Raw genomic sequence first — 24,708 nt, forward strand, 5'->3', positions numbered from 1 at the left:
TGTCTAATTGTAGCAGTAAGCTAACGAGTACTGATAAGCTTTATTTTGTTTTGATCCAATGCTGCACAACTGAACTGATCCAATGCTGCTGTGAAAGAAAGAAGCTATACCCATGTTGGATAGAATATCCAATTTAAATAAAAAAATAACCTTAAGGGACAACTTGAATGCTTTTTTCTTTTTTTTCTCTTAATGCATTGCATAAAGATCGGATCGGGAAAAATCAGTATCGGCAAATTGTCAAAATCAAATGATCGGAATCGGATCGGGAGCAAAAAAAGGTGATCGGGACATCCCCATCGGTAAATGAGATGGATCAGATTCTTTCATCTTGGTGTTGTCTCTCTCGTGTGAGTTCCACACGTTCACTCTACGGTGTTGTTTACCTTCTGTGATGCGCAAGCTGATGACGTCGCGTCATCATCATCACTACTTCACGTCAATACGAGTTAACTTTTTTTCCCTCAACTTTTTGTGGAAAAATGCGGGGATTATGCAGCCTTTTAAAAATCTGCGCCATTTTGCTGATTATGCGGTAAATTCTGCGATCACAGAATCGCGTCTTTCTGGAGGGTCTAACTTGTTTTATGCTGAACAAATAACGTGCAGGTTTTTTTCTGCATGTATTAGTAATGTTTAATGAAAATGCTTCCTTTGGGCATTCATATTGAAATGTTTGTGTAGCAAAAATAGATTAAGTATATGCCGTGTAACTAGAGGTCTTTTCAGGTCTTCTTATTTCCCAGCAAATGAGACTCGGGCCCTTAGTAGTCCAGATGAAATGTATGGTGGTGTTGTTCTCTTTCTGTTTGGGTTGATTGCATTTTAGAACAGGTCTAATTACCCTCGGGCCTCTTTCAGACCAGGAGCCTGTTTCACAAAAGTGATTTGTAAGCACTGCTTACATGCATATTGCAAAAAAAGGCAGCTTGACATGCAAAAATAATTGACGCTTGCAAAGTGCAGATTTGTTTGTGAGTGCTACAGGGTCACAAGCATTGGTTTAATTAGGAAAACATGCCATAATGAACGAGAGGAAGTGATCTTAGAAAAGTTCCTAGACCTCTCTTTTAAAACATTTGAAAATATATGACCAGTGTTTCCATTGGTTCATTTTCTTTCCCATTGTCCTGATTTTACGTTTAGCATCAGTCACTGAAATTAAAACAGTTTAAACTAAACTAACTTAATGAGCACATGAACGTTTTTGCATGACTATTACAAACCATAATAGCCATTTGACCACAATAAAAAACATATTGAAGCTTTAACGGCAATTTATAGTTAACAAAAACATTGGAAGGAGTCCGGATGGAGAGAAAAAACGGTTAAAAGAGGCCACAGAAGTTTGGCCTTAACCCTTAGATGCCCGAGTGACTGGACCCTACACTCTTCCATAAGTGGGTCAAAAAGGACCCTTATTAGAATAATATGTGTTTTTATGCCATTTTTGTCATTTTGGTTTAGAAAAATCACTTGTGCAACTTATTCCCAGAGGATGCCATAGAAAATGCATGCGGGTCATTTTTAACCCACTTATGGAAGCTTGGGGTCATAATACAAAAACTACAATTTCTTAAAATGTATCAAATTGAAATGTAAAATGTGAATGGCTTGATATCCAAAACATGTTTTTTGAGGAATAGCTGGAATATGAAATTATAAAAAAATGTAATTTCAAAGATACTTCAAGAAAACCATCTCACCGGATCCAAAAAGACCCACTTATGCATCTAAGGGAAAAGCCATATTGTTTACCTTCTACATCTCAGACTCATCACTAAATTGAATGAAATGAGAAACCAGTGTTTATTGTTAGCTTCAAGTGACTCTTAGACACTTTTTGGACATTTAGCTTCCAGTATATAGAATATTTCCATGTTGTTAAGTGTTTTTTAAACAATTTTGTGTGAACAGCGGTAGAATTCGAATGAAATGTTTTTTAATGTCCAATATCAAAAAACACATTTGTCTCAGGGGAATTTGCTGATCAACAAACATTACATAACATTGTAAAAATATATGATATGATTACCAGGCAGAAAACAAAATTGCAAAATAGAAAATGAAAAAGCTACTATAACATTTGTGATCCAGTCCATTGTCCACATTCAGTATTTATTAAATTAACTAGAACTGTATTACAACATTATACATGGGGGGGGGGGGGGGTTTCTGGTCACTGTGTCTCCTGGTGTGTAGTTTGTTGAATGTGTGCTGCAGCCATTAACCAAAAGGTCTCCTCTCTCTTCTAGTTTGGCCGAACAGAAGTCATAGACAACACCCTGAACCCAGACTTTGTCCGCAAATTCATCCTGGACTATTTCTTTGAGGAGAGGCAGAATCTACGCTTTGACCTGTGAGTTAACAATTGACTTATGGGTGTGTGTGTGTGTGTGTGTGTGTGTGTGTGTGTGTGTGTGTGTGTGTGTGTGTGTGTGTGTGTGTGTGTGTGTGTGTGTGTGTGTGTGTGTGTGTGTGTGTGTGTGTGTGTGTGTGTGTGTGTGTGTGTGTGTGTGTGTGTGTGTGTGTGTGTGTGTGTGTGTGTGTGTGTGTGTGTGTGTGTGTGTGTGTGTGTGTGTGTGTGTGTGTGTGTGTGTGTGTGTGTGTGTGTGTGTGTGTGTGTGTGTGTGTGTGTGTGTGTGTGTGTGTGTGTGTGTGTGTGTGTCTTAGCGTGTGTGTGAGATGTATATGCGTGGGTGCTGCTCTGTGTGGAGCAAAGCTGAGCTTAGACTGAAATATTCATGGTCTGCGCAGAAAGAGATGTAGTCCTCTCCCTTTTAAATAAAAGACACGTTTTCCTGCCACTTTTTCCTCCGGTGTTTCCATTTGAATTCATCCCGTTCATACAATGCATTGAGACAAGATAAGGTGCTCACACACTTGGCATTTTGTGATGATTATGATGCATGTTCAGTATTGTTCATTTCACGTTGGCATCCATTGAAAGCAAAGTTGGTCCTCACAGCAGTATGTTAATAGAATCATCAAGCATCAATGGAGAAACCTGCATAAGGCATCCATTTGAATGGATTTCGGCCTCTGCCAAACTCATTATATCTTTGTACAACATTCTTTTATTACATTTGTTTCCAATTTGAATCATGTTTTAGGATGCTATGCAGTTAAAGGAAGCCCTTGTGAGAGTAACAAACAACCTCCTTGCTACAGCAGATGCAGGAGATTGCTCGGTCTTAATCCTTTTAGACCTAAGTGCGGTTTTTGACACAGTTGATCATACAAATTTAATTGAGTGCCTTAAGCAGTGGGTGGGTATCCCCGGGTCAGCACTGACTTTTCTCAGCCCTTACTGCTCAAAATAACCAGCTCTGCTAAAAACAGATGATTCTTCAGCTGCAACACAACAAAAACCTTTAGGGCCCCATTTTGAGGCCCCATCGTGTGTTCCCTTCATTTTCCTTTGTAGTATCGTTTGTCAACGTCATTTCCTTTTTAATTGTTTGTTGATATTCAGAAGTTTTACCAGTTTGTGTTATATGAGGCAACAGAAACATAGTCATAGTAGACATCAAGAATTGGATGTCGTAACCTTTTCCTATCACCAAAATGAGATCCCAACTCTATGATGAACCAAAATCTGTCACACGATATTAAAAAAGATTGGCTTTTTATTGTCTCTGTGTGTTTTAACTTGTGCATTTTCAGAGTTAATATTTGTATTATGTGCCTCTACTGTATGGGTCGGCAACTGGCGGCCCACGGGCCATTGGTGGCCCGCCAGCAATAACATTTGGCGAGGAAAATTATTTTGAGAATAAAAATAAAATATTATTTTGAGATATCTTTATTTTTTATTTTGTTTTACAATATCGGACCGGCAGTCGCACATATAGGCTATAATGTCGAAATAGAGAATCTACCTACACCTGAAGAATGCTTATTGTACTTTTATCCATGATGAGAGTGAATGATACACAGCACAGGCACAATCTGGCAGCGGGGTGCACTGACGCTGAGGGGCGTGTGGCGTAGTGGATTTTCCGTAGGTGTTCGGATCAGGTTCAAACCCCACTGCTGTCAGCATGTCGTTGTGTCCCTGGGCAAGACACTTCACCCCAAATTGCTCCTGTGGGGATTGCCCACAGGATTGAGTATGTAATTCGCTTTGGATAAAAGCGTATAACAAGGAGTGTTGGCACGCTGCTTGTTTACAAAGTAACGCGTTACTGTAACGCAACTACTTTTTGCGGTAACTAATAGCGTTACTAGTTACCTATTCCCATTCAGTAACGCCGTTATAGTTAGTGTGATTTAAATGGGTGCGTTACTGCGTTACATTATGTGATGGAACTGAACCGAATCTCCATGCGGATGTAACTTACAGGCGAATACAGTGATGTCCTCTCACAGTACCATGGAAAAGTGAAAGTGACCAGAGAGGAGTGATGATTGGTTAACGCGGGGTAACTTTTCAGGGTAAGCCAATCAGAGACAGAGTTGGGCGGGTCTTGCCTTATGGGGAAAATACACACACACGAACACTTGCTAATGCTAACACAGACACACACACACACACACACACACACACACACACACACACACACACACACACACACACACACACACACACACACACACGGCAACGCTCACCACCAGCACACACACACACAATGGCAGATGCAAGTATCAGCGAGAGCAGCAGCGCCTTCACAACTTGGAAATATAACCACTATTTTCAATTTGTGGGGATAAAGGACGCAAAAAATATTACGGTGTAATGTAAACTGTGTGCAGGACAGAAAGCATTGTCCACATCGAATAACAGCAATGCCAATCTCCTGAAGCACCTAACTAATGTACATGGGGCTATAAAACTAGTCCCCAAAGACCCCACCGTCTCAACCACCGGCAGTGACCCAGATGGAGCAGCACCATCTAAACGGCCAAAAAAACGATTTTTTTAAATCGCCACATGTCAGAGTCAACTAAACAGATTGATTGCCAGGTATGTTGTTGAGGACATGCTGCCCATCGCAACGGTCGAGTCTGTTGCCTTCAGAGAACTAGTCAGCAAAAAACAACACAAAAACTTGTATTTTTATTGTTATTATTTTTTTAAGTAAAGTAAAGTAACTTGTTACTAGTTACTTTTATAATTTAGTAACTAATAAAGTAACTAGTTGCTTTTTTGAGAGCAGTAACTATAACCATTACTCGTTACTTTTTAAAAGTAACTTGCCCAACACTGAACAAGTAACATGTAATGTAATGTAATGATAGTGGATCAATAATTAGGTGGACAGCGCGTGGTGCTGAAATAGCCAACGTGCGGTGTGAGGTTTAAAAAAAATAACACCAGCTCACTAAATCATTCAAACGTAATGTTTGCTTAGGATATCAAAACATTGACAACAAAACCAGAGAAGCCACTTGATCAAGGAGGGCGAGGGTTGGCGGTGCATATGCTGCCACCCCAGCTGCCACCCCAGTTGGCAGCTTTGTTTTGAAAGAAAAGTTTTGGCTCATCGGACATTTATGAGAGAAAATCCTTAATGTCCGAGTGCAAGGGAATGCAGCACAAGACTTGAGCCTTGTAACCCTTCCCCCGGAAAAGTGATTGACGGCGATTTCATTTGAACGGGACGGCGCAAAACAAGAAGCAATTTAAAAGATAAGTCTGTTAAAATACAGATAATAGCCCTGGCTTTTAACATGGGACAGACATGGGGCTAGAGAGGACGAGCCTCCCTTTGGGCAGGTCTAACCAGAGGCTCTGGCCTTTGATTATGTTCTGGCCCGCTACCTAGTGGCTCAGAAAAAAATTGGCCCAAGGCCAAACTTACTTGCCCTGCTCTACTGTGACATGTTTACATCCTTTAATGTTCAAAAATGTTTTTAGAGCCCAGTCTGTTCGGATTGGTTAGCTGGCCGGCTCTGTTGTGATTGGGTAACCTTGTAGAGATGTCCCGCCCCTTAGCCAATCGAAGCGTGAGTGTTACACAATGATGTCACTATGTTACAGAAGCAAACAAAGGAGTCCAATGGAGGCGTTTCAGCTATGGGTGGAGTGTTTGGGAGAGAAACTCCCTCTGGAGGGAACTTTGTGATTTTAGCCTTTGCAGACCATTTGCATGCACTAAAAGCTAAATAGCACACTACAGGAAAGGGAAACCCCCATAAAGCACAATAGGGCCTCTTTAAAAGTGAGTTGGATCATTTTGCTGATTGGTTCATAATATTTAAGTGCATTGAGACTTACACTCCAATTAATTCTGGTGTGTGATAGAGACATATTTACTTGAGCTAATAATAGAATATCTACATGTCCTCCAGTCCACATCAGATACACCTGTATTTTGTGTCTAGTGCTGTTAAAAGTTTAAAAAAGTAACATTTCCTCATGTAGCCCCAAACGTCGAGCTGTCCAAGTCATTATGATAATGTGAATTTCTTCTCTGTTGTTTTCCAGCCTCACGCATTTTCACTGTATTTTCCAATGGTTGCTCATGAAATTGCTTGTTAGCCTGTCAGCGGGGTTCCATGCTGCTTACAAGCTGTAGGAGGTTATAGTGAAGGTCAAGGATACACGCTCACTGCTGGCCGTGTGTGTGTGTGTGTGTGTGTGTGTGTGTGTGTGTGTGTGTGTGTGTGTGTGTGTGTGTGTGTGTGTGTGTGTGTGTGTGTGTGTGTGTGTGTGTGTGTGTGTGTGTGTGTGTGTGTGTGTGTGTGTGTGTGTGTGTGTGTGTGTGTGTGTGTGTGTGTGTGTGTGTGTGTGTGTGTGTGTGTGTGTGTGTGTGTGTGTGTGTGTGAGCAGTACATTGTATTTAAGGTGTATAGTGTGTATACTTTTAGGCATGTATACATGTACAGTATGTTCATGTATATATATTGGTATTTGTGTGGAGGGGGTTGTATAAATCTCAGTTTATGTGAGTGTTTTTTGTGTGTGTTGTTTTATACCTTTTTAAAGGGGACCTATCATGCAAAATGCACTTTTTGATGTCTTTTATACATAAACATGTGTCCCCGGTGTGTCGGGGAACTCACGCAGCGTCAGAAAATAAAACCCTCTCTTTTCCTCCGTACCCAAATCTCTAAAAACGGGGCTACAACGGAGCTGATCCAGATTTGCGTCCGATGTGACGTAATATCTGAAATGTGGACCCACGGCCCTATCAGAAAGTTGCTATCAGAAACAATGCCTGACTGCTTTGGACGTAATATGGTGGGTGTTTACATTAGCATCGCTAACACTCAGAGCTAACCTGTACTGGAGAGCATGTGTGTGAAGAAGCAGGAAGTAAAAAGGAACTCACCTTGTGGTATAACCGGCAAGAGAGAAAGCCTTTGAGCTCCATACTGTTTCAGAGATAATCCTTGATAATCCATGATATGGCGTTTCATCACGGCAGTATTGAGTTTAGACAGTAGCTGCCGGGTCCCGCATGAGCTCAGCCCCCTCCTTTTTTATTTATCAATTATAATTTTTTTTAAAGCGTTATACCCCAAATCAGCACTTTAGAAACAGGAAGTGAACTAGAGGGATATGAGGCGTGGCTAGAATGGGTGATCTGTTTGGTATTTTGACCAAAACACTTCATATGCTATTGCCCAAAAATAGCATGATAGGTGACCTTTAAATAAAGTTGAGTAGAAGTACAAAGAAGCATCAAGTACGTCAAAATTGTCCTGAGTCTAGTACTTGAGTAAATGTACTTACCGGTAGTTACTTTTCAGCATTGGCTATTTTATAGCGCTTTTCTAGTCTTAAAAACCACTCTAAGCACTTTTTACACACCCAATCACAGGCCAACATACATTACATCAGTTGTAATACACATGCAATCACACTCATACTCCGTTGGCAATGCCATCCGAACCAATTTAAGTGTTGTGCCCGAGGACACTTTGACATGTTGTCGACACCACAGGGGCCAGGGATCGAACCACTGACTCCAACTCCAATTGGTAGTTGACCATCTCCCTCCTGAGCCAAAATGAGGTCAGCCCTATTGAAATAGGCCTTCTACCCTACAAATGATCTAGCCATAAACATGCACATGTGGATATGTAAATAAAGCGCAGAGGGAGTGTGACATTCCGCTCAACATTACCCACTATATATTTACATAGTGGGTTTCTACTAAATCAATGCTCTGAATATGGAGTAAAGAACATTTAAACATCTGCATGCATATTCCTGTGTACCAGATGAATGTGCTGCAGACTTTTTTTCCAGAATATCATGAAGAATGCTTAAAGGTGTGTGTGTGTGTGTGTGTGTGTGTGTGTGTGTGTGTGTGTGTGTGTGTGTGTGTGTGTGTGTGTGTGTGTGTGTGTGTGTGTGTGTGTGTGTGTGTGTGTGTGTGTGTGTGTGTGTGTGTGTGTGTGTGTGTGTGTGTGTGTGTGTGTGTGTGTGTGTGTGTGTGTGTGTGTGTGTGTGTGTGTCGGTGTGTGTCGGTGTGGGTGTGTGTGTGTGAACTTGTGTGGAGCCGACTCCCTCTTGGACTTGTTGTCGAGTGGTTGAGCATCAGGCCTCTTTAATGTCTGCTGGGCTGATGGCTCTACGATCACTTGCAGCCAGGACTTGACACACACACACACACACACACACACACACACACACACACACACACACACACACACACACACACACACGCACACACGTCTGCCCTCAGAAAAAGAAAAATTGCTCACACACATTTACTCTTCGCTACTCATGTGGATCTTTAACACGCGCACATCTCTTCTCAGATTTCAGTGGTTACGCCTGCTGCTTCAGCTTCTATCCTGAGGTCTGCAAGGCTTTCTACTGTAGCTCCCCCAGCCCTTCATTACCTCCACCTCCCTCCCTCCCTCCCTCCCTCCCTCCCTCCCTCACTCCCTCATCCCTTGAGGACAGCCATGCACCACGGAGCTCCCCGCAAAGCATCCCATGCTCTCTTTACCCGAAGACCCCAAAGCTACAACACACTTTACTTCCTCTGCTGCTTATCTGTGCCTGGAAATCCTGTTAACCCCCACCTCACCGGCAACCATGTTCCTCTGTGCTTTTTTTTCTGGAGCTTGAGATGCTCAGTGAAGCCAGTGGAAGCCCCCCAGGTGGATGGTTGCTTATTCAAGTATATAAAAGTGGCGCATACCCCAAACTATGACGTCAATTATGCTCCAAAAAGGGAACAAAGAGGAATAAAGCATTTCATTTTATTTAACTTTATTATTGCCACAACTGTAAAAATAGTCTTCCAGAGTATACTGCAGGCAATCAACATTCTGTCTGAGGAGAAACATATTTCAAAAGTGTATAGGAACCTTAAATAATTGAGTAACTCTTTGGAAAAGCAATGTCATATGGTGCTGGTAATGGATGTGCTTTTAATGCATACTATATGGTGCACTTAACTGCAAGGCTACAGAGGCCAGACGAGGTAGTTTTACATTAAAACGTAATCACTACACTGAAATCATGATATGTAATAAAAGAAGCCGATCTTATGCAATGGAGAGTTTTCGCAGTCAGCAGTAAGAAGCTGTTAGGAAAATATCACTCGACACCAGGTTGAGAATCAATAATCAGGTACTTATGTATTCTTGCAAGAAGGAGCAGAGTTAAATCACATACAAAGGATATGGGTGAACTCACACACATGGGGTATGTTGCTCAACGGAGCAGGGAAAAGCATCAGGCTTATATATGTCGTAAATCGAGGTGGCGCAGGTGTCGGGCACATCTGCGACGTCTTCTGGAAAGAGTCACTTACTTCCTTCACGCCACTGTTGCTCTTTAGCCCATGAGGTATTTAGGAGACAACAAGTACAGTACAGTGTGTGTCCTCTCATAAATATCAACAACCTGAAATGCCCTGCCTCCTCCTATCATTAGAAGAGGCAGCTGCAAGGTCATACACAGTGCAGAGTCACACATAGTATCAGTGCATTAAAACAACCCATAAAAAGGAGACCACATGATTTTCTCCGGTAACACACACAATGGTCAAAAACAGAAAATAGAAACAATAGGCTCTATTATGTTTTGGGGGGTTTCCCCTTCCCTGTTATGTGTTACATTGGTTTACATAAATGGTCTGTAAAGAATAAAACCCCTGTGTTCCCTCCAGAGGGGGATTCTCTCCCACACACTCGGACTGAAACGCCTTCATTGGACTCCTTTGTTTACTTCTGGAACAAAGTGACATCCCTGTCCATATTGGCTATCACTCCAACACATTGTACGTGATAGGCTAAGGGGCGGGACATCTCTTAGCGGTTCTGCAATGTAGCACAACAGAGCCGTCCAGTTAACCAATCAGAGCAGACTGAGCTCTGGTTTCAGACAGAGGGTGAAAAGAACATTAAAGCATGGAGACATGAAGTAGAGACACTACATACTGATATACACCTGAACATCAGCTGGAGAGGACTCTTTAAAGTAGAGACACTACATACTGATATACACCTGAACATCAGCAGGAGAGGACTCTTTAAAGTAGAGACACTACATACTGATATACACCTGAACATCAGCAGGAGAGGACTCTTTAAAGTAGAGACACTACATACTGATATACACCTGAACATCAGCAGGAGAGGACTCTTTAAAGTAGAGACACTACATACTGATATACACCTGAACATCAGAAGGAGAGGACTCTTTAAAGTAGAGACACTACATACTGATATACACCTGAACATCAGCAGGAGAGGACTCTTTAAAGTAGAGACACTACATACTGATATACACCTGAACATCAGCAGGAGAGGACTCTTTAAAGTAGAGACACTACATACTAATATACACCTGAACATCAGCAGGAGAGGACTCTTTAAAGTAGAGACACTACATACTGATATACACCTGAACATCAGCAGGAGAGGACTCTTTAAAGTAGAGACACTACATACTGATATACACCTGAACATCAGCAGGAGAGGACTCTTTAAAGTAGAGACACTACATATTGATATACACCTGAACATCAGCAGGAGAGGACTCTTTAAAGTAGAGACACTACATACTGATATACACCTGAACATCAGCAGGAGAGGACTCTTTAAAGTAGAGACACTACATACTGATATACACCTGAACATCAGCAGGAGAGGACTCTTTAAAGTAGAGACACTACATACTGATATACACCTGAACATCAGCAGGAGAGGACTCTTTAAAGTAGAGACACTATATACTGATATACACCTGAACATCAGCAGGAGAGGACTCTTTAAAGTAGAGACACTACATACTGATATACACCTGAACATCAGCAGGAGAGGACTCTTTAAAGTAGAGACACTACATACTGATATACACCTGAACATCAGCAGGAGAGGACTCTTTAAAGTAGAGACACTACATACTGATATACACCTGAAAATAAACATTTTAGGGCCCCTTTAACTTAGAGTTACACTGAGTTAAAGCTGAATATCAAGTACCAGGTTAAAACAACTTGTTATAACATTAGTGTATAACAACATTACAATTGTGTTTTTCTTCATTTTATCTTTAAACTAGAAAGAACCACAAAACCCTATCATATATGATGAATGATTGTAATATAAATATGGTGGGAATTTCTTTTTTAAAACTTGACTTTGGAAAATAAGTATTAGAAACACTACAATCTAAACTTAATACCAAACCATTCAGTCCTTTAAATATATGTTTTTTAAACACACATGTAGATGTATATGTATTTAAAGCAACATGTGTTTGATTCACATATGCTGTTTAAAAAGTCTGACCCTTATTTAGTCTAAAGTGTCCCATTTGGCTTTCGTATCAATATTAATGCCTTTTTCATATCCTGCATTTTAATAATCAATACATTACACTCATTTGGCATATGTTTTTCTCAAAAGCAACAAATCATAAGAGGATTCATACTCCAAGGACTGCTACTCGGCTTAAAAACTTAAAGTGCATTCATTAAAGTGTAAAGTAAAGTGTTCAGGGTGAAGTGTCAGGAACAATTACTGCAGTGAACATGGGCTAATAAAACATTTGTGCAGCATCTTGTATCAGTCCGTACGAAGGTTCCCGAGCTGCGAGGAGACGCAGCTCAAGTGTCAGTGTGCTGTCGTTCGTTGTTTTCTCTTCCTTCACGGTGCCGTTAGTCATCAAGCCTCCCCTCCAAGACAGACAGACAGCTCAGGACCGAGAGAAACCCGGTCTGGCCCAGTGCCGATGCAGAGTGATGTCATCCACACACACACACACACACACACACACACACACACACACACACACACACACACACACACACACACACACACACACACACACACACACACACACACACACACACACACACACACACACACACACACACACACACACACACACACACACACACACTAAATGTGCACTCACGAGGCGCCGTGGGACGTGCACACTCTGATGTGTGTTTCTAGGTGTGTATGTGTGTAGGCGGGTGAACATGTGCAGCCCAATGATGATACATTATTCATATATCATTACAACCCATCTATATTCGGCCATACTGGTCTTCGGTTTCTCATTTTACTATGCAGGCCTGTTCTGTACACACTCTTTGTCATATGAACTAGTGCAACATTCAGAAGAAGCCCACAATGTGTTAAAGGGACTCATTTTCAGGTTCATATTGGTTTTGTTTGTCTGAGACCAGAGCCCAGTCTGCTCTGATTGGTTAGCTGGCCGGCTCTGTTGTGATTGGTCAAGTGATTTTTGGGAAACTGATCAGTCTGTTCTGTATCGTATTGCAATATCATTCAAAATAATCACAATTACGTTTTGTTCCCAGATCGTGAAACACTTACTTTAACAACAACAGTTGACTTGATTCGACTACATTCCATATATCAGCATTAAGCGTAACCCCCCCACCCTCTCTGTCTTGCTCTCGCTTTGGGTCTCTCATTATTAAATTACATTTCATGAATCTTTCATGAACATTTGGGAGTGACAGAGGCGAGGGGCGAATAAAACATGAAGCGCACCTGTGCATTTAGCCCTTGGCGTATTGCGTAATAGCGGCGTGTTTCCTTGCTGTTACGGAATAACATTATTAACATCACTGTATTAGAGCCACCCCCCCCCCCACCCACCCCCTCCTGTAGTGACACACAGTTTTGTCAGCAGCCGCCTTATCGTACATGGCATGCTGTCTGTAGAAAGAAACACTCAGGCTCTCCCCTTTTACACACTCCGCTGCACGCTGCTGCACGCGCTCCACACACACACATATCCACACACACATGTCCACACACACCTGAGCCACCCTGCAAGGTGACGGGTTATAGGGAGAAAATAAAGGTGGATAAATTGCTCTACTGACCTGCGTGATGTTACCTATGGTTTAGAAAAATGTGTCAGACGAAGAGAAGCTATGATAGTTGAATCCCTATTAAAAGTACTTTGTAAAAAATGTGCCAGCTTTTAAAAGGAAGAGGAATGTGTGGAGTAACAAAGACGACATCTCTAACTCTGGTTCTTCTGCTGCGATTCTTAATCTTTTTTAACTGTGAGCCAGACAACGTTATGGATGTAGAACGATGAATCCCTCGAGTTCTCTTTTTATGCAGCGTTGAGCAAATAATTGCCATTGCTATAGTGATTCTTCACTGTTATAGGCAGTGATGGGATGCTTGATTCCTCTAAGCTTAGGCAAAGACCGGCTATCAAAAACCACATCACTTTGTTTTTGCATAATGCAATTTCATTACTCTCTAAAGTGTAATCAAAAGTGGCATATAAGACATTGTGCTTAAAGTAACTATATTCCTAAATATGTTTAGACTGTCTGCCAACTGTCCTGTCAGATTTTAAATGAAAGTAATTGGCCAATTAGGTTGATGATTATTTTGATGCGTGCAAGGAATTTGACACGCTTGTCAGCAACGCTCAACACACTTACAAATACTGCTGGGGACGCGTTCGAGCCAAGTACTGGAATAAACACGCCTAGAAGTTGTTTCTGCTATGTACATACATAGTTGGAATATCATTCCATTAATCCACTCATCCATCCATCCATCAGCCATGTGTCTATCCATATATCATCAATCCATCTATCCATATATCATCAATCTATCTATCCATCTATCCATATATCATCTATCTATCCATCCATCTATCTATCTATCCATCCATCTATCTATCTATCTATCTATCCATCCATCCATCAGTCCATGTGTCTATCCATATATCATCAATCCATCTATCTATCCATCCATCTATCTATCTATCTATCTATCCATATATCATCAATCCATCTATCCATATATCATCAATCTATCCATCTATCCATCTATCTATCTATCTATCTATCTATCCATCTATCTATTTATCCATCTATCCATCCATCTATCTATCTATCTATCTATCCATCTATCCATCTATCCATCCATCTATCTATCTATTTATCCATCTATCTATCTATTTATCCATCTATCTATCTATTTATCCATCTATCCATCTATCTATCCATCTATCCACCTATCCATCTATCATCTCTCTATCTATCTATTTATCCATCCATCTATCCTTCCATCTATCTATCTATCCATCTATCTATCTATCCACCTATCCATCTATCTGTCCATCCATCTCTTTTGCAGAGTTCTTACCGTGTTTACCAGCTCCTTCTTCTCCACTTTAACTTCCTAATTACGTGTCATTATCCATAACATATCTTATGTTTTCCCGTGTTATCTTTTGTATATATATATATATATATATCTGTTCTTCAACTGATACTAATACTTCAAATTGGTCAAATGTAAAATGTGCTGAGTGAAGTGTAAATATTTTCACTTGACAGCCATTAAAGACACTGATGCCACTCATATTGTTGTGCTCTCATGCATGAAATCGGATCACTTAAGCTTTAGAGCGCCATAATCACGAACTACTTTAAACCTGACACGCTTCTTTTTAGTGATTAACGGACAAGTGCCTCGCATGAATGACAGGTGAAGAGGGAGAGAAGCTTCATTTTGTCATTTATTTTTCATTTTTGTTGTGGCAGCCTTTCAGTCACAGACCTGTTCCTCAAGCCTTTTTTCTCTTCTCTTTCCTGCAGGTATGATTTGGACTGCAAGAGCGACAACCTCTCTAAACACGTGAGTCTGCCCTTCACCTCAGCTGTTCAACAATCAGTCGTGCATTCATGGAAGTATGATACAGCGTAATGTTTACCCTTCCACTACAATAGCAGCTTGATATGAATCAGAATGTCACAGGTAAGGGTGGCATAACAGGGGAAACCATGTTGGCATTTCAAATCTCCTACAGGAAATGTGTTCATGGCTCAAACAGAATACATCACGGTTTCTGTTTCTGACCGGCTTGCTTTTGTTTTATGCAATGCTGGTTTAAGCTTCTTTAAGTTGAAACTCAGAATGAATATCTTATATTATATATACCATAACTTGGCTCCAAAATGGTGGAATGAGCTCCCCATTGACATCAGGACAGCAGAAAGCTTACACATCTTCCAGCGCAGACTAAAAACAAATCTCTTTCGACTCCACCTCAAGCGAGAGAATTACTAACAGAGCACTTATATACTAATTAAGGACTGGCTTATCTAAAGCCAGTTGAGTAGCACTTGAAATGTTTTAGCTCTATGAAACCTGATGTACTTATATGATTCTGTTTTCTTCAAGTTTGTATTTTGTTGGTCGAACGCACTTATTGTCAGTCGCTTTGGATAAAATGTAAATGTAAATGTAATGTAATGTAATAACTACAGGTGTGGAGGTGTAGTGGTTTACTTATATAAAAGCTGTCAAAAATAAGAACAGCAATAACATGTACAAAATAGCAATTAGAAACTATACACATTGCGTCGCTGTAAATGAGTCATTTTATTCTTCCTTATATGAAAGTTCATTGGCTCATTGTTTTGTTTCTCCGGAGTTTGACTATTTTTCTAACTTGTTCTAACTTTTATAATTCGTTCTCGTGAGGTTTAAAGAAAACCCCTTCAAACATGTTTTGCTCTTGCAATCGTTTCATTTGAACAAAAGCAACCATATAAAGTAGGTCCAAGAAAATAATCTACATATTTGAGATTTCTCCATTATACTGTATATATTTAATAAAGTATTTCAATCCAGTCATCAATATGGCCTTTTTACATTTATATAGTTGTTGTTTAATTTCCTGAATGTCATGAGCACCAGTGTACTGAAATGTCAATTTGTTAAAATAGGTACATTATGAATGTAACTATTGCTGCATTTCCATTGCATGGTGCAGCATGGCTCGACTAAACTAGGCTTGATTAAAAACAGTTATTTGTGGCTGTGAGGGGGTGCGGTCGTCTTTCAACCAGAAGGTTGTGAGTTCGATCCCAGCCCTTGCAGTCAACATGTCGATGTATCCTTGGGCAAGATACTTAACCCTGAGTTGCTCCCGATGGCTAACGGTGTGTGAATGTGTATGCATGTTAGTTCCTAGAGTAACATACACTGCTCTGTGTGAATGGGTTAACGACATGTAGTATGTAAAGCGCTTTGAGGGGTCTTAAAGACTGGATATATAAGTACAGTCCATTTAGTTCTTCATTAGCATCCAATCAATTGGTACTGGTTCGGTTCCACCTCAGTCAAGGTTCCAGGTTCACTGCACCTCTTGTTGTTCAGAGAGTCGTGAATAGTGCCAATATCCTGCTAAATTCGTTTTAACTATCAAAGTTATTATCATTAGCGACTGCAATTTATTTTGTAATGATCTCAACCCAGACCTTTAGAAAACGTGTCAGTCTGTAAAATTGACGAGGTGCAGACTCTATTCTGTTTGGTTTCAGATCAAACGATCAGTAAGAATCACGTTAAAGATCATTTCACTACTTTTACGCAACATTTGCTATTGACATTAAGATAAGAATCCCACCTACGCTGATGGGGCATTATCCACAGTGAAAAGCAAAGCAGAGAAAAGTACCTGGTACCAAAGGGGAATCGAGTGGAGCGGAGCTAAGCGTGCTAATGAGGCAAAAGAGATGATTTGGAATATAGACATTGAGTTGCTCCGGGCTTTTCAGCGCTCATCAAAATGATCAAATGGAAGATAGGAGAAGTGATCTACATTTTGACAGGCTTCTTCTAGTCTTAAACCAAACATAATAATGTCAGCTGACAGGCTTTAATAACGCGTTGAGATCATATCAGTGTTGTCATTCATCAGGCGTCTATTTGTTCCTGCTTATGCTCTTTCTCATAAGGGTGTTGTTTTGCGATCGCCCTGCGTGCCCTCCTGCCACTGCCACGTTTGGGGAAAATAGGACTCAAGTGCAGTTAAAAAATACAAAAAGGTTTAACAAAAAGAGAGCTTTATTAAAAGATATGAAAAACAAGAAACTAATTAACAAAACCAAAACCGGGGATCACGACAGACAGGAACAAACTTACAGACGGGAACAGGCAGGAGACACAGACGAGCGTAGACGAGCGTAGGTGAGGCAGGGGACACGGACACAAAGAGACGTCAGGTAGCATGGACATGAAACGACGACAAAAACAGACCTGGAGCACAGGGGAAGACAAGACTAAATACACAGAAAGGTAATCACACGACGCAGCTGGGCAGGGGAGGCAGAAACACAAGGGCAACAGGTGAACACAATCAGACACACTAAAGACAGGGAGGCAAACACAGGAAGTAGGACCAGACAAGACACAAGGAGGAAAACATTTCAAAATAAAAGGTGGAAAATGAGAACAACAAATCCAAAACCATGACAGCCTCTGCTCATGATGAAATACAGGTTCTCCCAAACACTCTCCATGCTGCCTCTCTTTGCTCCAACTTCATCTTGATTTAAAAACCTGTAACTTGGGATCTCACTGCCCTTCAGCACCAATCCTTGGCTTTCGGTTCAAACAGAAGCTCCAGCAGCACTGCTCCAATTCTGTCCATAACCTGGACTCCATCTCCACCCCCAGCCCTGTTTCCTATTACCCGGCTGCCAACTCATTGCCAACTGCAGGCACTTCTTTTCCTCAGCCTCAGCCCCCAGGCTTCTACTGAGAGCGCTGAGCAGTGTGAGCGCAGCGACTCACTCTCAGCATGAAGGCTGAGGACGCTTGGATGCGTCCTGTCGTCGCTGTGGATGTGTGGGATTGGAGATCTGGCACGCAGTGATGGCTCCATTGTCCCGGAGAAGTCCATCTCCAGTCGTTTTAAATAAGAGAAAGTAGAGGAATAAACGGAGGGAAACACATCGTCTCTCCTGGCAGCATCAATGGCTGAGGACGCCTTCCTCCTCTCGTCACAGCAGATGTTGTTTCCTCGGCCATATGGTTTGCATACCTTGTGCGGATATGGCTGCAGGGGAAGATGTGCAGAGATGGAGCGTACAGTAAAATCTAATTAGGGGCTGTGTATCCTGTGTGCCAGCAGATGAAGAGCATGATGTTGTTTTCTCATCCATTCAGAAGCTTGTCACGGCCCGGTGCACAATCCTTTATTTTACTCTTGTTTATTTTGGTTGTAAAATACATCAATGTTCTTAGAAACAGTCATTATTTAAAATGTGAGGATTAGCAAGTTATTATGAGCGGGAAATTGCTCCTTTGTTTGCAGGCAGTAATTAAGTTAAATACTAGTGAGTCACCTCATCAGTATTTGAAAGCTGTCAGGATTTTACTGCAGACTTTAAGCCCCTTTGCTAAATGGAGCAAAGCTAGAAAACCAAAAGGAATAACACATTTCCTCTTGAAGCAGCTTCAGGGTAGTTTTGTCAATGAAAATCTTAAGTCACAGGCTCTTTCGTCACAGATACAATATGTTGTAAGACTAACAAATATTTGACACGAGTGAAGAAATTCATAGAAATCAAGTGAAATGGACACAATGGTGCAAGTATAACGCAGAAACAAGTATATTTTATATAATGAAACTAAATGAAATACTGTACAATGAAATAAAATGCTGCATTTTATAATAATATGAAGCATATTGATGTTTATATAAGGATGTAGGAACACTTTCACCTGACAAAGATCAAGCTTGGAGTCAGGATTCACCTTTTTGATTATTCATGGGAACAATATTCATATAATCTGAATGCCCAAATTGAACTAAAAGTGGATTTCCCGTTCATAAGCATAATAATACATATATTATAATATTTCACTACATTTAGAAAGCTAAAGAGCTTAGGAGACTTGAAAAACAGGACTTGTGGGATTCAGCTGTGATCGTTATTACTCGCAGATACCCTCCTAACCTCTATTTTTTTTCCTTGCCACCACTGAGGCTGTTAATGCGCGGCGCCTCAGCCTCTGGCCTCAGATCTGTGAGGGGCTCTAACTGTTAGCTAGCAGCACACTGCTGAAGTCCAGGCCAGAGCATTCTATCTCTTTTTGTTTGGAGACCTCGGCTAGGGGGGAGGGAGGGGGGGGGGGGGGGATTTGCTCAGCACCGGCAAATATCTTTGAAGCAGCTTTCTGCCCGCTGGACTCAACGCTGCTCCTCTGTCATTTCACACACACACACACACACACACACACACACACACACACACACACACACACACACACACACACACACACACACACACACACACACACACACACACACACACACACACACACACACACACACACAGTCTGGTAGGGATGCCCCAGTAGCAGTGCGTTCACAGTCCCAGACTTTGTATCACCCCCCTCCCCTCTTTGCTCTTCTTGCTGGCCAGAGGCTCCTCCTCCCCAAACGGAGTCCTCTCCTCAGTCACCCTGCAGTGATCACCAAGGACACGGGACCCTCTGCACGCTTAGCTGTCAACGTGCTAAATATACAGCAAAAAAGAGAAAGCAAGCCAAAACTATGACCTCAGCTCGGAAAGATCTTGAAATACAACCTAAGTAGCTGCGAATGGAATATATCAGCTATTACAATATGTTACACCAAATACCCTGAAAGCCCATCGATATCAGGGAGGCAGAAGGTCTCTTATTCATATATATAAGTGGCATATATAAAAGAAGGGTTCTGTATGTAGCTCACACAATCATTTCTTAGCTCTAGTCTTTTTTTTTTTGAGTCGGTATGTTCTGGTTGATTTTTATCATCCGGTCGCTTTGGATGAAGCATCAGCTATATGTCATTTTATGAAATGTAAAGATATTACATCAGGTTTCATAGAGCCAAAACATTTTAAGTGCTACTCAACTGGCTTTAGATAAGCCAGCCCTTTATTAGTATAGAAGTGCTTTGTTAATAGTTCTATCGCTCGAAGTGGAGTCGAAAGAGATATCATGGTTGCCTCTTAGTGCTTTTATAACATAGTGACAGTGATGAGATTTTTTTTAAATGTATCATCAGAAATGTGGATTTAATGGGATAAGACCATAAATGACATCAATGTATGAATGTGGACTTAAATAATACAATAAAGTGTAAAAGCAGTTGCTGATTAAGTGTCCTTTTTATGTCCATCATAAAACTGTCAGGGAAAAAGATGGGTTTGTTAATTAATTAAAATAAAAAGAATGACATTTCCAAGAAGCAATTTACATTTTACAACTTCATGGTCATACAAATATATATTAAATTAACTTTCTTACAAAATAACTAATCATGGAACACTTTGAGTCACCATAATGGGGAAACCTACTGTACCACACGCTGAGTTTGGATCAGTCCTAAATATAGTACTAACCACATCAATAATGAATGTTTCTCCCTGCTCTCCCACCTCCACATTTTCCCTTTTCCCCCATTTCATGAGCCTAATGACATGTTTTTCCACACATGCAGGACTTTCTGGGCCAGGCGTTCTGCACGCTTGGCGAGATAGTGGGCTCCCTGGGAAGCCGCATGGAAAAACCTTTGATGTAAGTAGTGCCACGCGCACACAAACTGCTATTTTAATTACACACACATCGTTTAAAGCAAAGAGTTTATGGTGCCTCACTCTAATCAGAGGGCTACTGGCATTAGGTGACACAAAAAGCAGTTTGTGCTGAGGTGCAGATTTTTGATTCTGTTCCTACGGTGCTATGAATTGAAAATCACCGCGTTTTGATGAGATCACTTGCTGCCGTTTGTCTTTGAAGTGAAGCGATGCAGGGGCATGAAAATGAGCCAAGACGTTGATGAAAGCGAGCACTGTCTCCATCAGTCAAATGAGATGAATAGATAAACAGCAGCAGGCCTAATGACAGACTGTAAACATGTTGAGATGGTAAACAGCGTGTGGTGGAAAGGGACAGTTCACCCAAAGGGAAGCTGTCAGTGGTGAGCGCCCTGCTCCATTTCTGAGGACGTCTAAACTGAACTGAAGCCTCCACTGAAGCAGAAAGAGATAATCAGGGGGAATTTCTCTGGATGAATATCTCAGTTTGCTCAACCAAGTAGAGAAACCTGTAGCCCAGTCGTGTATATTTCACTTTCGCTGCTCTGTGTGAAGCTAGGTGCTTCTTGAAAGGAATTTCTTGGGTGTAAACACTTCATTTAACGTTTCATCAGTTTTCCAGCAAGGGTTACAATAATCAAAGCAACTGTGGTGACTATGGCTGTGATGTAATCAGGGTGTGAGCGGTTTGATAAATCAATTTAGCGAAAATTAAGGCTATTAAAAAGTATCACAAATTATTAAACAGCATTTTCCAAGGTATTAAGAAGGTCCACAGCAACGACAAAATGAAACACCCTTTAATTTACTGCAACGACATGTCGGGAAACCCTCTCAAGGCGGCCCCATGCATAGCGCGCTGTAAAATTCTGCTTCTTATTTTAAGTTTCACTGCCTCACTCCGCCGGGGGGGGGGGGGGAAAGAGTGTTTTGGGGTGCCACTGATGGTGATGTAAGCTGGTTCGAGGGGCCCACAGACTCTAGAATCGCCTCTGTCGATGGGGATCAAAGCTGTCCGGTCCCATATGCTAAGTAATAGCCAGAAAGTCGTGGCGTTTAAGTCCAGACTCTCCCGATAGCCAATCCGTGCCGCAGCGGAGTCCGGACGATTCTGCTCCTCCAAGGAAGAGACACACGTTCACTAAGCCAAACTATATCCAGTCACAGTGATCTGCTACTTTAAAGTAAAGTCAACACATATCGACCCTAAATAATAATCTATATTAAGAACGAGAAAAGTGTTAACATATGTTTTATCTCTTGGGAACAATGCCTAAATCAAATACTACTTTCTTTTCTTTTTCTAATAAACTTTGCATTGGGTTAGTCACACAATTAATTCTCTCGTGCTTTGTTCTATCTGAATTATGGGGTAAAGTGTGTCGCCAATGTAACCGGTTAGAACTCCAAGTGGCGATGAGGTCTTAAAATGTATGGAAAGGGTCTTACATTTGACTTCAGGGTTCCTGCATATACCCTGCGTGATACGGTCATCCTTCAATCGGGCTGTTGTGGGATTGATCCAACGTGTTTGGGCAAGATACTTAACCTCAGTTGCTCCTGATGGCATTGCCAACTGTGTGTAAAAGGGTTGTATAGAAGTTCCCTTGAGCAAGTGGAACATTGCTCTGTATGAATAGGGTGTGAATGATGAAATATAAAAGGCTATGAGGGGTCGTAACAACTGGATAAAGAGCTATATAAATACAGTCCATCCACCATTTACGAGCAAGTGAAATCCAATACCAGATTCTATCGTAGAAGTGTTGTCTCCTTGGTGTTTTGCCTCACCATAAGATAAGATAAGAAGCACTTTATTGATTCCAATTTGGGAAATGTTTGTGTTGCAGCAACATAAAAAGACATGGCATTGTACAATGCAAATTAAAAAAACAAGAAATAAACAAGAAAGTAGAAAATATACATAACAAGATATAAGCAAGGTATTATATATTCATAAGTATGTGACCATGGTAACGTTTCTATATATCCAATCTGATGCCATCCACTACAATACGTGTTTTGATTCTAAGAAAATGCCCTTTTCTGTTTCTATATGTTTTAATAAAGGGTTCAGTTTTGATACATGAAAGAAAAACACTACTATTGCTATGTGGAATACAAAATGTAATGCCCCTTCCCCTCCTAACTTTTAGTTACTAACTATAGATTCTACTTCAGCTCACCGAAGAGAATCATTTGTTGTTACTTTTCTTTTAATCCTGCTGCAGCCGGCCCTCAGTAGTCTGTCCCTCGCCTCAACCCCTCTCCTCAAGTGTGTGTGTGTGTGTGTGTGTGTGTGTGTGTGTGTGTGTGTGTGTGTGTGTGTGTGTGTGTGTGTGTGTGTGTGTGTGTGTGTGTGTGTGTGTGTGTGTGTGTGTGTGTGTGTGTGTGTGTGTGTGTGTGTGTGTGTGTGTGTGTGTGTGTGTGTGTGTGTGTGTGTGTGCGTGCGTGCGTGCGTGCGTGCGTGCGTGCGTGCGTGCGTGCGTGCGTGCGTGCGTGCGTGCGTGCGTGCGTGCGTGCGTGCGTGCGTGCGTGCGTGCGTGCGTGCGTGCGTGCGTGCGTGTCTGGCTGAGTGTGTTTACTTTTATGTTTGTGTGTTCAAAAGAGAGAAAGGGAACTCTAGTGAGAGAGAGCTGAGCTGGTGTCTACGTCCGTGTCTTTCTGTCTGTATATCTTAAAAAATGTATATATCTTTTTTTATTTAGTCAGGCACAATGAGTTACATTTATACGGTCTATATTTTTCCTTCCCCCCCCCGGTCCTAGCTAGTAAAGTAAATAAATACATATATAGGTAAAAATAAGATAATGTAAAAGATAATTTAAAAAAAATTAATAGATAAGGAAATTAAGAATAATAGCAATAATACATGTACACACGTACACCCATACCCACACATTTACATACACATACATACACACATATGCACATGCACATACATACACGTACATACATACATGTATATAAAAAACTAAAAAAACATACATTCATAGTCCCCCCTTTCTTCCTAACTTAGGTTCAGCTACGTAGGCTATCACAGAGCCCCAGACAGATTCAATCATTTCTGAAGAGCCCCTCAGGTTATATTTAATATTCTCCAAGTTCAGATACAACATAAGATCTTTAAGCCATAGAGATGCTTTAGGTGCTAACGAGGATTTCCATTCAAGTAGTATTCTTCTACGTGCTAATAGAGATGCAAAGGCTATACTGTCCTTAGTTTTCCTCCTCATCGTTCGGTGGCCAGGTAGTGCTCCAAAAATGGCAGTTTCTGCACACGGTGTCAGTACCACGTCCAAGGCCTCAGCGAGGTGTTTGAAAATGCTTGTCCAGTATCCTCGTAGGCGAGGACAAGACCAAAACATATGAGTCATGTTTGCTGGTGACGTGTGGCATCTGTTACAGGTATCCGTGACATTAGGGTATATTTCGGAGAGTTTGGAGTTGGTGTAATAGATACGGTGGACAACTTTAAGTCGTATAAGATTGAGCCTGGAACACGACGTACTATTGTTCACTCTCGCTAATGCGCCATCCCAGACCTCATCATCTATTGCTTGGACTAGCTCATCTTCCCAATCTTGTTTGATTTTACCAAGAGATGTTTCTGTGGGACGGGAGATGGAATTGTATATTCTTGAAACCAGACCTTTTTCTGTTGTTAGTGTCCAGAATTGAGTCAGTTATTGAATCCGAAGGGACATTGGGGAAGGAAGGGTTATTTAGTTCAACCCAGTTACGGACCTGGAAGTAGCGAAATAGATGAGAGTCTGGGAGGCTACATTTGTCAGAGGGTTGGCTAAAGCTACCGAAAACATTGTTGATGTAAAAGTCCCTTACTCTGATAAGGCTTAACCTCTGCCACGTAGAGAAGACCCATCAGTGTAAGGGGGGA

The 24,708-nt window shown here is 41.3% G+C and overlaps 1 protein-coding gene across 1 annotated transcript in view; it reads left to right on the forward strand.

The window, feature by feature from the left end:
* Positions 1 to 24,708, forward strand: part of LOC307041270 (copine-8-like) — a 78,030-nt gene that overhangs the window by 25,415 nt on the left and 27,907 nt on the right. Inside the window, exons 4-6 of the mRNA XM_079684578.1 lie at positions 2,256 to 2,359; positions 15,027 to 15,066; positions 20,714 to 20,790. Coding sequence (XP_079540704.1) covers positions 2,256 to 2,359; positions 15,027 to 15,066; positions 20,714 to 20,790 — 221 coding nt within the window. The remainder of the gene's footprint in view (positions 1 to 2,255; positions 2,360 to 15,026; positions 15,067 to 20,713; positions 20,791 to 24,708) is intronic.

This window comes from Notothenia rossii, assembly GCF_949606895.1.
Source record: "Notothenia rossii genome assembly, chromosome: 5".
NCBI lineage: Eukaryota > Metazoa > Chordata > Actinopteri > Perciformes > Nototheniidae > Notothenia > Notothenia rossii.